This window comes from Glandiceps talaboti, chromosome 23 (assembly GCF_964340395.1).
Source record: "Glandiceps talaboti chromosome 23, keGlaTala1.1, whole genome shotgun sequence".
Classification (NCBI taxonomy): Eukaryota; Metazoa; Hemichordata; class Enteropneusta; family Spengelidae; genus Glandiceps; species Glandiceps talaboti.
In genome coordinates this window covers 12,286,831-12,300,727 of record NC_135571.1, presented here as the reverse complement: position 1 = coordinate 12,300,727, position 13,897 = coordinate 12,286,831, and the positions used below count along the sequence as shown (strand labels likewise).

The 13,897-nt window shown below is 37.0% G+C and overlaps 1 protein-coding gene across 1 annotated transcript; it reads left to right on the top strand.

The window, feature by feature from the left end:
• The first annotated feature begins 2,163 nt into the window (after nt 1-2,163).
• LOC144452954 (small ribosomal subunit protein mS35-like) lies at nt 2,164-8,910 on the top strand. The gene is made up of 9 exons (XM_078144190.1): nt 2,164-2,294; nt 2,990-3,060; nt 3,472-3,639; nt 3,934-3,994; nt 5,350-5,489; nt 5,863-5,972; nt 7,373-7,442; nt 7,778-7,886; nt 8,431-8,910. The coding sequence occupies exons 2-9, from the start codon at nt 2,998-3,000 to the stop codon at nt 8,595-8,597; spliced, it is 888 nt and encodes a 295-aa protein (XP_078000316.1). The 5' UTR covers nt 2,164-2,294; nt 2,990-2,997; the 3' UTR covers nt 8,598-8,910.
• The last annotated feature ends 4,987 nt before the right edge of the window (nt 8,911-13,897 follow it).

Genomic DNA, 13,897 nt, shown 5'->3' with positions numbered 1-13,897 from the left:
GAGAAGTAAACCCAGAAAATTGAGAGATTTTCAAGAACAAAAAGCATCGGCTAGTTTCACTTTCTGGTACATGTATTTCATAAGGGAAGAAAGCCGCCATGCACGCGCCAAAAGTACTCGATCGATCACTAAAATGAACACTCCGCAACATCTGTTACTGAAGCTGACCGTTATCTATTTTGCGACTGTATTAATATGCTGGTATGGATTATCAGTACCATCAAAACGAACACGACTATTCCAAACACGGCACGGCACGTGTTCATTTCCCTGAGAACTAACCAAGTGTTACTCTAGAACAAAGGTCATTTTTGACTAATAGTAATAATCAAATATGTATAGTTGCTATGGGTGCATGCATGTATAAACACGCGAGTATTTTTACATGTCTCTTTGTTCTCTAAAATCCACGTCCGTGAGCGATATTCGCCGGCACGCGAGCGCGTCATTGTCATGGTAACGACCCCACGTGGCTTACACTTTGGAGACAAAGAGTTCGCAGTTTTGCCAATGAATAATAATAGATAACTCCGCCTTAATTATTGAATTCTTTCCAACGATGAAGAAACCACGCCTCCAATGAAACCACACCCAGAAATTATCTCATCAAATTTCGATATTTCGCAGCTGTTACATCGACATACAAATAGATATTGGAACAATTTAACAATATCACATTCAAAGGTGACGGTACATCAAAAGGTAATAACATTGATCAAAAACGTTTGGTGGATTTTTAAAAAATGAGTCAATGAATTGACACCAGACAGTTCAGCTTGTCTACACTTTTGAGTACCACTATATAGAGGCAGTAGACTTTATCTTTTTTTAAGGGGTCTTTCCTTTTCAATCGATATCAAGAAATTTTAGACGCTGGATCGAGTGACGTTAACAAAGTTCGTTTTGTCAGCAGTCCGGTCGTGGATTGAAACTTTCCGGTGACACACAATGCAGGGAACAAGTTGTCAAACGTCTTATTTTCTGTATGGAGAAAGGATGAAATAAATAGTCTCGGGTCTTTCAGTGTGTTTATTCCTGGGTACTATAAATTACGCTGTCGCTGTTACTTTCTTTGTCTAGAAGACAATACTAGATCATTTGCTGTTCGAAATTTGATTCTCTCTCTCCTTTTCTTTCTCTCTCCCCTTTCCCTCTCTCTCTCCCTCCCCCCCTCTCTCTCTCTCTCTCTCTCTCTCTCTCTCTCTCTCTCTCTCTCTCTCTCTCTCTCTCTCTCTCTCTCTCTCTCTCTCTCTCTCTCTCTCTCTCTCTCTCTCTCTCTCTCTCTCTCTCTCTCTCTCTCTCTCTCTCTCTCGTTTTCTACTGTTCTGTTACTTTCAGCATAATGGTGCGGGCATGTAACGTGTTCTGTTTTTATTTGTAAATTAACTTGTACGGCGTTTAATTTCAACATTGGAATATAAATACCAATCAACAGTTTTCTTTGTATGTACACGGTTGACGTAATGTTTGTGAACTGTCTACTGCCCTCAACGATTGATAACAATATTTCATTGTCTTTTTTCGCCCCCCCCCCCCCCCCCCACAAACAGACACAAACACGCAAAATGTATACAGGTTTGCTCTATCAAGTCAGAATCGCAGCGATTTGACAAAAAATTCAACATTTCAATTTTATGAAAAATGCTTCTAATACAAACAATAGCGAACTATCACGATCATTTTGCGTCGAAACAAAGCACTCTAACTCAGGCCCGGGCAGTGGCTCATTTCAAGTTTAGTACGATAGAGAAACACGCCCCCATGCGGTCAGATAATTTGAGCTGGATACAGCAGCATCACCCCTTAACGCTCTAATACATACAAAAATAGAGACTCTGAGATTAATTTTTTTAAATTATTATTATCTATATATCTGTTTATTACCACAAATGTAGATAGTTTAACGAACGACGGACAACTGACAAAGTTGCTGGTATAAATTTATTGCCGGTAAAATACTAAATTTTGATTTTCCTTTATCATATTTTATGATTATTTTTTGTTTCTATATCAAATTGTTTCTCTCTCTTTAAATATATGGCAACTCCGACAGTTCAGAGTGTGTGCTGTGTGATCTGACCCATCTATATCTGGCCATCCACTGTTGTGAATATCGCCCTCTACGTTCACCTTTGACTAGTTTTACAAAATGGCGGCGTACAGAGTTGTTCACGCTGCAGCAAAAAATCTTAAATCTCCATCACTGTTTGTGAGTTTCGAAACCAATAGTAATATACAAAGAATAGCATGTTATTCAGCACTGTCTTCAAGTCTCCCAGGAGTTGAGGTGCCGGGTAAGTACTCCAAACTTTCACAAATGACCAGTTGTAATTATTTTCAGCCGGAGTCACCGGAGTGCCAGATTTGAAACTTCAATGAAAGAATCTTGGTGAACGTACACACAGGATGTACATTTGTACGAGTATTTGTCTGGTCAAATTGAGAGTAATGTGAAATATAGAATGTACTAATATGACATGTGGGGTCGAGAGATCTTGCTAAACCTCACTCAATCAATAATGAATTGTGGACATCCGAATTGTGATAAGGAGAAAGGGTGACTGTGTTTCACCAGGGATGTTTCACTATATAGTCACATCCATGGTTGAAATATAATGCCTTACCTTGCCTCACCTTACCTTACCTTACCTTACCTTACCTTACCATACCTTGCCTTGCCTTACCTTACCTTACCTTGCCTTCCCTTGTCTTGCCTTCCCTTACCTTGCCTTACATTGCCTTACCTTACCTTACATTGACTTACCTTACCTTACATTGTCTTGCCTTGCCTTGCCTTCCCTTGTCTTGCCTTGCCTAGCCTTGCCTTACCTTGCCTTACCTTAATAGTGCTGTATATATAATGGTAAATTCTAATGGAATCTTTGTACAATTCAATAGGATTTCCACCCTTATTGATACCATTACCAAGTTTTGATATCATGTAATATCAGTAGTCACGTAGTGTGATGTTTCATTGTTTTTTATCTAGATTTATCCATGACAACAAACAGAAGAAAAAACAAGATAATGGCAGACATGAAAAGACTTCAGAAGAGACAAGTAAGTGAAAACAAACAACCACAAAAAAACCCCAGTCTTACTGAAAATGCAATGTAGTTTGAAAGTTCAACGAAAACAGACTTTAATAGTGCCTCATTCTCGCAGAGGGCATATTTCTGGCTGGTATGTTTTGGACGGTTTAGTACAGAGGCATATGGTTTACCACATTGTACTGCCTCAACAATGTAGTATGCAACTAGGTATGGATATGTAATCTGATAACTCTGGCACATCTCCATCAATTCTAATGTGGTTCCTCCCTATCACCCCACCCCCCGGAGACTGTGCACTGTTTTCCTGCAAACAGTTTTTTACTTTAAAAAAGCCACCGACAACAGAAATGAATTTGAAGACTAAACTGTTCTGTCTATGTGGTATTTTATTTGTGTTTTTTTTTCATCTTTCTGCAAGTTGCCACCACCCAGACATCTTAAGATGGAAGCAAACCAAGACTGGGCATCAGTGTGGCCAACAGCCATGACCTTCAAACCCTCAGCTGTACCTCTACCTGTCAGAATGGGTTACCCAGTCAGGAAGGGAGTACATCCATCAAAAACTGGTAACACAGAACTCATGAAGGTATGTATGTATGCCCATAGTATATTAGGAGCATTGACCAAGACACAGACTGAAAGCTCAATGCTAAAAATTTTTAGCGAGAGGTTGGTTGAAGTTGATTTTAAGGACCCCTAACTTCATGTAATTTGTCTCTAACATGACTTAGTAGACTCCTTAATTTGCTTAATATCTTTACACAATCTACAATGGCTGAGCTGTCAGTCTAGATTGCATAGAGTCATTAATTTGCTTAATATCTTTACGCAATCGTACCTTTTATTACATTCAAATGTTTCAAGAAATTTGTTTTTTCAGATTCCAAATTTTTTACACTTAACACCACCAGCTGTAAAGAAACACTGTGCAGTGTTAAAAGGTAAGTGAATAAAGATGAATTATTAGGACTTTTGCAACATATATAGCAACCCACAGGTAGACTGTATCACTCAGCCATGTCTCACTAACAAACCCAGGGTGAGTGTTCTAGACTTGATGGGTAGACTGTATCACTCAGCCATGTCTCACTCACAAACCCATGGTGAGTGTTCTAGACTTGATGGGTAGGCTGTATCACTCAGCCATGTCTCACTCACAAACCCAGGGTGAGTGTTCTAGACTTGATGGGTAGACTGTACCACTCAGCCATGTCTCACTCACAAACCCAGGGTGAGTGTTCTAGACTTGATGGGTAGACTGTATCACTCAGCCATGTCTCACTCACAAACCCAGGGTGAGTGTTCTAGACTTGATGGGTAGACTGTACCACTCAGCCATGTCTCACTCACAAACCCAGGGTGAGTGTTCTAGACTTGATGGGTAGACTGTATCACTAAGCCATGTCTCACTCACAAACCCAGGGTGAGTGTTCTAGACTTGATGGGTAGACTGTATCACTCAGCCATGTCTCACTCACAAATCCAGGGTGAGTGTTCTAGACTTGATGGGTAGACTGTATCACTCAGCCATGTCTCACTCACAATCCCAGGGTGAGTGTTCTAGACTTGATGGGTAGACTGTATCACCCAGCCATGTCTCACTCACAAACACAGGGTGAGTGTTCTAGACTTGATGGGTAGGCTGTACTACTCAGCCATGTCTCACTCACAAACCCAGGGTGAGTGTTCTACAGACTCATTGGGTAGACTGTATCACTCAGCCATGTCTCACACACAAACCCAGGGTGAGTGTTCTAGACTTGATGGGTAGACTGTATCACTCAGCCATGTCTCACTCACAAACCCAGGGTGAGTGTTCTAGACTTGATGGGTAGACTGTATCACTCAGCCATGTCTCACTCACAAACCCAGGGTGAGTGTTCTAGACTTGATGGGTAGACTGTACCACTCAGCCATGTCTCACATGAACTAGATTACCAGATGCTGTGTTTGCCGGACCTGGGTGACTCCAGGATAGCATGTACATGTGGCCTGACTGGGGAAACCTCAACAGTTCTACAGTGACATGATAGTAAATAAATGTGCAGTGTTGACCTGCCACACCATGTCAAACCTGAATGAAAATCTGTAGAATTGTGTATTTTTATTTTGTATTTATATTTTCAAGAAAATATGCTGAGAGCAATTCCAACCCAAAAAACCAACAAAACTTGGATATATATAATGATATAAAGACCTTTGCTAATAAAAGCATTTTTCAAAGTCGGTATTCCTGCCATAATAGACATATTTTTACACAAGCATAAAACAACATTCTGTTTTTTTCTCTTTACAGCTTTTTGTACAAAGTGGCCAGCAGCCCTGGACTCAGATGAGAAAATAGAAAAGAACTTTCCTTTGGAATTTGAAATGTCAGATTATTTGTTTTCAAGTTCATCACTAAGACATCCAAAGGCAAGAATTGTCAAACTTAGGGTAAGTTTATGTTTTATTATACAAAGTTTTAAGTGTTAATCTTGGTTTGTTTAATTTTGTACGAAAAAAAAACTATTGAAATATTCTGCTTACTGAAATAGTTCATGATACTGTTGTAATCTCCCCAGCTGACTACAAATTTTATCTATTGTACAGTTGCTCACTGGTCCACATAAATCATGTTTATGCTAAGGAGTCTAATATGACTCCCTAGCTGACTACAATTTTTTTCTATTGTACAGTTGGTCCACTGGTCCACATAAATCATGTTTATGCTAAGGAGTCTAACATGACTCCCTAGCTGACTAAGAATGCACACCATTCTACACTCACTATTAACTTTGATCTGATTGTACACACACATTTGTTGTAGATAAAACTGTCTAGTTTGGAATTAGATCTCCATGCCAGAAGGAAACTAATAAAACTTGTTGGAGATCGATATGATCCTGAAACTGATGTACTAACTATTATCACTGATAGGTAAGTATAACGCATAGTTCTAGTTATAATACGACTCCAGTACTTGTCACCTTTATTGAATTCGTAGTTTGTAGTTTGTAGTATAACATCTCTGTAGAAATGTTATGGATTACACGACATATTTGGAGCAAACGTCTGTTATTTTGTTACAGACAAAACATCTTATTTTGTTACAGACAAAATGTCTTGTTTTGTTACAGACAAAACGTCTTATTTTGTTACAGACAAAACGTCTTATTTTGTTACAGACAAAACGTCTGTTATTTTGTTACAGACAAAATGTCTTATTTTGCTACAGACAAAATGTCTTTTGTTACAGACAAAATGTCTTATTTTGCTACAGACAAACATCTTATTTTGTTACAGACAAAACATCTTATTTTGTTACAGACAAAACATCTTATTTTGTTACAGACAAAACGTCTGTTGTTTTGTTACAGACAAAACATCTTATTTTGTTACAGACAAAACGTCTGTTGTTTTGTTACAGACAAAACATCTTATTTTGCTACAGACAAAACGTCTTATTTTGTTACAGACAAAACGTCTGTTATTTTGTTACAGACAAAACATCTTATTTTGTTACAAACAAAACGTCTGTTATTTTGTTACAGACAAAACATCTTATTTTGCTACAGACAAAACGTCTTATTTTGTTACAGACAAAACGTCTGTTATTTTGTTACAGACAAAACATCTTATTTTGTTACAAACAAAACGTCTGTTATTTTGTTACAGACAAAACATCTTATTTTGTTACAAACAAAACGTCTTATTTTGTTACAAACAAAACGTCTGTTATTTTGTTACAGACAAAACATCTTATTTTGCTACAGACAAAACGTCTTATTTTGTTACAGACAAAACGTCTGTTATTTTGTTACAGACAAAACATCTTATTTTGTTACAAACAAAACGTCTGTTATTTTGTTACAGACAAAACATCTTATTTTGTTACAGACAAAACGTCTGTTGTTTTGTTACAGACAAAACATCTTATTTTGCTACAGACAAAACGTCTTATTTTGTTACAGACAAAACGTCTGTTATTTTGTTACAGACAAAACATCTTATTTTGTTACAGACAAAACGTCTTATTTTGTTACAGACAAAACGTCTGTTATTTTGTTACAGACAAAACATCTTATTTTGTTACAAACAAAACGTCTGTTATTTTGTTACAGACAAAACGTCTTATTTTGTTACAGACAATGCCAAGGTCATCCTGATTGATACTTATCCTATAATTTTGTTTGTGTTAAATCCATTAAACAAGAACTCTTGATTTAAAGAAGTTATACTGCAAATTTTGACAAGTTTTTGAGGCTCCACTGCTATACTTTGAATATGGATCATAGAGGCTCCCACAATATTCTTTTTTTTTTCTTTTTTTCTTTCAGATGCCCTGTCAAGAAGCAGAATTATGACTATGCAGTGTATTTATTAACAGTAATATACCATGAGTCGTGGGTGAGTTGTGATGAATTCTTGTGTTGATCAAAATGCTTATCAACTTGCTAGATGTTTGTAGATTTACTAAGTTGAATTACTTGTATGTTATGTTGTAACTCAATTTCTTGGGTTCAATACTTATCAGAGAGGAAACATCTCAAATCATGTCAAAACCAAAACGAAATAATCTAGAATATGTGACTGAAGTATGTTTACCAAGGTCATGTGATGGTCACATGACACATGATAAAGATATGTAAAGTTGATATTAACATATCAAAATCATTCTGATTTTATACCTTGAATAACATAGAAAAGGATAATTTGTAGGATTTCTAATGATTTAATGACAGAAAACGGAACCCTGGGAAGCTGACAAATCAGATGAAGACATGGAGGAGTACATCTGGGATGGCAGCCAATCACAGAAGAGTTTGTTAGAATTGATACAAAATATGAAACATAAGGTAAGTGACAGGAATTTACTGAATTGTACAACATTATAGGAATGGTTCTGTAGATAGAACAATCACAACTCAATCATGTACATACAAATGGAAAATCACACACACACACACACACACACACACACACACACACACACACACATGCACTGCACATATGTATATAGACACATGCATATGCACACACATACATACATACATACATACATACATACATACATACATACATACATACATACATACATACATACATACAGACATACACACACACACACACACACACACACATACATACATACATACATACATACATACATACATACATACATACATACATACATACATACATACATACATACATACATACATACATATTGACATACATACTGACACACACATTGTTTTAAATATTACAAACATTTACCATGATATCAAGTGTTTCACATTTCCTTCAGAAATAGTTAGCTGCACAAATATCAATTGTAGTTTTAGTAAACTTTGTTGTAGTTTTTTGCTAAGACTTTTTTTCATCATATTTCCACAGCCTGAAAATCTGGAAAATGTGCAAATTGAAGAAGATATAGTAAAGTGTGATGAAGTGAAGGTATACAAAGATGCAGTAACAAACCTACATAATGAAGACGAGTCGCAAGAATCACTAGAACAATACAAATTAGCCGTCAAGAAACTTGTACACGGCAAATCGTGATTTATTCCTTGATTAGAGCATAGACCGTGGAGGGGCTATGAATAGAGCATTTATGGTGTGTGGTTTTGTTTGATTTGAAGATAATAAACTCTTTTGTAACTCATTATTTTCATACAGCTTTCAGTGATTGGCTTAGATCATGTCACATGGTATGGACCTATAGTGACCTCAATTTGCATAGAGTGTGCACTAGTTGTATTCTATTTTCCCTAGGGAAGTCTTTTCAATGATTTGCTTTCACTATGGAAATAATATGTGCCAGACAATGTGATGTGTTATAAAACACTTATTGCCTGATTTCATTTGTACACTAGTAGACATCATATTACCCTTTGAGCTGTTATGTAGAGATTATTTCTAGTCAGGTTGCATGACAGCCCTTGGGGGGGGGGGGGGGGGGGGGGTAATAGATGTCTTCTTTTGCCCTCACATTTTCAAACCTAACCTTTGAGAATGTGCCCATTGAATGGTACAGTCCATGGGTGACACACCTTGACAGAAGCTCTCATTGGTCAGAATCAAATCACATGACTTTTAAATTGAATCATGTGACCTTTTGATAGATTATTACCTGCAAGGTGATATTGCCCACTATTGACAATATGTATGTATTCATTCACTATTGCCTTCAACTGTCATATGAACTTCTCTGTATCTATCTGTACTGTGCATCATAATAGGTGTTATTCTTGTGTGTCATGTAGATAAATGCCACTACAGTTTAAGACAGGCAAGTTTATATCAAGCAGAATTTGACTAAGTAGTAATAACAAAGGAAAGTACAATGAATGGTGCTAAGAACCCATTCAAAAGTTATGAAATTTAGGAATTCACCAAGGTATGGAAATTTTTTGGTGAAGTTATACTGGACACACGCACAGTTCACTGAATTTGCTTTATAAATGTCAGGAGTGGTTTTGGTATTGTAAACAAGTTTGGTAAAAGTGCAGCACCCCTTCCGAAGGCACTAAATTGTGATATTCCCTGAGTGGGCATGTTTCATTCTTTAAATAGAGCACAGTCTTTCATAGAGGGCGATGTAACTGTCTAGGTACCTTTAACAACAAGTGTCGAAAGTTGCAGGGAAAGTTGGTAAACTCTGTAATAGCGCCCTCAGTCAGTGTGGTCAGGGATTCTTTCGATTTTGTCGACTGCCATAAGTGCACCATGTATATGACCTGTCTGTGACTCCACTACGTTGTATACCCTACATTCATTGGGGTGAAGAACGTAGTGTGGCGTGGTTACAATTCCAGCCAGTAGACAGGCTACCAACTACATTTATCTTATTATTTGTTCATGTATTTTAGTCTGAAAATAAACGTGGTAACTGGCAGTTTTTAGTTACGTTATATTGTCTTCTGTTTGGCTTTGCTGTTTTCATTTTTTTCAGCAGAGAGGTTTCCTAGTAGATCTTAGTGATAGTGTTTTTTTTCGAAAATTAATCATAACTTTGATATGTTTTTAAACTTTGCTCTCGAAATCTAAATTACAGTAATGTATAGATTTCCTCAAAGTTTGACTTCAAGTTCAAAAAATGATTTTTTCTATTTGTATTTAAATGAACAATTTTTGGAAATCATAAAAACAAAAGATGTTGCGTCTAGAGTGTTCAAGTTATGTTTATATTGTACATATGAAGAAAGTCGAGGTCAGAGGTCATATCGGAAAATGTACACAGATTCCTAGCATGCCCTGCATAGCTTCATATTATTCTTGGTTATTTTGAAAATATACACCCATATTATGCAAGACCTATATAAAGCGATGGGTTAACAGCTTCTCTTGTTTTGTACGGCAACGGTCGTGATTATTTTAGCAATCAATCATCCGTGATGTAAAGTTAGTCGAGGTTTGCATGGTTTTTAGAATCACGTCAGATTTATTCAGTTTGATTTATCATTCTGTTCGACTTGAAATTGAATGACAGTGAGGCAGAAGAACAGTTAAATATATGGTTTGGGGTGTCTGGAAACAAGGTTTGGGGTGCCCAGAAACGGTCCCCTTTCTTAGTTTATGCAGCCCTGGAAATCAGTATTTGTATTTGTGTTTGTCACTGTCAATAATTTTGCATTCCTTTTCTTTTTTCTTCTCGGGGGAAACCTTTTTTGTATGATTTTTCATTTCAGTTCAACTTTATTTTAAACTGGAATACCAGAAATGTGCCTTATTTAAGAATGTGTATGCAATTTTAGTTTCAAGGTGGTCACGTTTATTAGCATTTTAAAATCCAAAGTCTCATGACGTCATGACCATATTTGGCAACTTTGAAGGTACGGACATAGCGTGTCCGAATCTGACCTGTGGACAATTAACGGTAACCTTGGTAATTTCACGAAGGTTAATATTACTTACGGTAATTTCACACGAACAATAACATTCTTTCAAAACACAAAACACAGCTTTTTGATCCAATTTACTGACATGACATGACTAGGGAGCACATAATTGTAAGTATAAAATTAGTCGTTGTGTTGGCTGTGAGTATTTCTATATATCTCATTCTCGCAAACCAGAGCTGTTATTTCCGCTACACTTCGAAATAGTAGGGACCGACTCGTTAAGAACGGTACCGTAAAATGGTCGTGGTTTGCGACGATGATATATCTGATCTCAGTGTTGGTGCAATATGGACACCCAATCAGTAAAAAAAAAACCGTAAAGTGTCGAAATATGTATTGATCCAGTCAAGTATATTGGGTGTCGCACGACATGTCACAGTACTTCGCACTTTCGCATCCAAAAATTTTCAACACATTTTTCAGTTTTGTGCAATTTTTTTAAACGTCAGAATTTTATTTTAGTCTAAAAATCATGAAGATAATGTAAATAAATGGTCCTGTGCCGAAAATGGTATTCAAAACGAAAAAAAAATCAGAAATTCAGAAAATGTACTCTTAACATTTTTTCATGTTCTTACACGATGTTCTTGGAGGTAAGAGGTCGATAGTACCCTGCAGGGTATAACGGCATAACACAGCTGATAAAATAATTTCTTAAAATGGGGGTCAAGAGTGCACTTAAAAACAGAGTTCTTTCACGCATTAACCAGTGTAAATCTAAATAATTATTTCTGAGATAGATGCCAGGCGTCTTCTTCAAATAAATCAAAAATCGAATATGTGTTTTTTCTTGTTTATGCACACAAATGAATTAGTCAATTTATTTTGTTAGCTTTTTAGTGTCTCTCAAGATTGTAATATTTTATCAAGTTGTAGTTGGAATTTCTGTAAACAATTTGATATAGACAGCTGGGCTTTTAAAAATAACACTATCTTATATCGTATCATGTACTGTAATTAAATGGCAATTGAAGACATACAGAGGTAAGTTCAGAGGGTAAGTTAGAAATGTTAGCTACGCCCAAAACTCGGCCACTCACTCCGCGTGTTCGCGTGTCGCACCAATAAATATATAACATTAGATGCTCACATGTCACTTATCCGAGTCCTCTAAAAACACACCTATATAAATGTATGCAAGTTTATTTTAGAGGGAAATCACACACAATAACCCCTCTCACGCCGCCTCCTCTTCGCCCCCCCCCCCCCCCATTGTATAAGCGGTCCCGACTTACGATTCCTAATGTCAGGGCTGTTTTCGTTTGGTGGTTTGTTGCTAAGATACCTCTAGTAAGTTATCCATATGTCATACATGATTAAGACAAACACCATAATCGCGGTGAGAATACCACTATTATAAAAAGTCAAATTTTCTCACACATAAATGAAAACAGGAACTATGAAAGACTTTTGTTTGTTTTTACTGATCTTGAACGAGAGGCGGTAAATGAATTTGTATCATCAAAACTCATCCCACGTTCTACGTTATATTGTTGATCAATCAGCCAAAACGGAAGTATCATTATTGCTAAGAGATGATAGATTGATACCGGGGGTAGTTTGAGTGATGGAGGTAAGAATGGACTCATGTTTTGGTGCAGTTCCAAGCTACATGTATGGTGGCGAAGTTCGGAGATCATTGTATCGCCGGGAGTTCTCGGAGCACACGTTTCCCAAAATATTTATACCACTTTTAAAAAAGATCTGTGAACTTCGAAATTGTTTGACATTGTTTGTTATTAGGTCACTTCTTCTCTTCATTCCAAAATTAACACGGGACATATTTATTTCAAGAATATTTACGTCTACTTTTCTGGGACACGGATACCTGACTATGTGGAAATGTAAACGAGGGTACTTTAATAGGAACTGTTATCTGAATCCGCGTGGTAGAAAGGAAAGGAAGAAAATGTATGTGGGGGGGGGGGGTAGCTTTGGGATCGTCATTGGGTTGTGTCCGTCCGTACGTCCACCTGTAGCTGTCTGTCTGCCTGTCTGTGTGTGTATCTGTGTCTGTGTGTCTACGTCCGTGCCTGTTTGTTTGTTTATTTCTTTCTTACAACCCCCCCCCCCCCTACCTCCTTACCATTATGTTGGGTGTTAAATATAAGATTTTCATATCCATGCTTAGGTTTAATCGTAGACCTTCCACCCACGTGTGTGGAGGGTCTATGGCTTAATCTATCTTATTTCCCATCTAACACATTCTTTAATCCTTAACCCTGAGATCGCCTGAGTTGGGAGGGGGAGGGGGGAGGGGTAGACGAAAGTATGGGGTATTGATTTATAGTAGAATTGAATAACTTTCATTGACTCGAATAAGATCATAGACATGTATATGTAGTCGATAAAGCAATAAATTGATCGATCGTGAAAGTCAGGGAAGGGGAGGTGGAGCGGGGTGGGGGTGTTATTTCCTAGTGTACTTTGGAAGCGTTATGGTTAAAATGAAATGCGTTATACATATATTTGTTTTAACTCATGGCCGGTCACGACTTGCAACAACGAAAACCATAACACGTGTACGTTGCTATGTTACATTTCATCATGGAGGTACGAAAATATTTCAAGTATAATCATCTCATATGTTATTACTCAGGATTGGTCTAAAAATATAAATTTGAATCATACAATGAATATAATTACTCTAGAAAAGTCGAGAACGAATCATATCCCATTAAGGAAATATAAATGTTGCAATTACATGAGTAATTTTTCATCGGGTAAGGAAATACACCAACGTGTGAAATTTGGCGCTACATTGATAGTTCCCACAGCAGTCGATTACCACGAACTTGGACAGTGCGTCATTACAACGAACGTCAATATGGAATAAACCATTATTCTGTAGGGTGTCACGTATCTCTTTGTTTAATCTCTGATGGGTATTGTGTCATTTCTGCGCGGAATTTAGTTTGTTTTACATTTTTATACGTAGTAATATACAAGAATAAATAA

What these genes read in the sequence shown, in the direction of transcription:
- LOC144452954 (XM_078144190.1), top strand. Translation starts at nt 2,998, where the DNA reads ATGACAACAAACAGAAGAAAAAACAAGATAATGGCAGACATGAAAAGA. An exon ending in AAAGACTTCAGAAGAGACAA is followed by an intron (nt 3,061 to 3,471) that starts GTAAGTGAAAAC and finishes TCTTTCTGCAAG; the next exon opens with TTGCCACCACCCAGACATCT. An exon ending in ATTGATACAAAATATGAAAC is followed by an intron (nt 7,887 to 8,430) that starts ATAAGGTAAGTG and finishes TCATATTTCCAC; the next exon opens with AGCCTGAAAATCTGGAAAAT.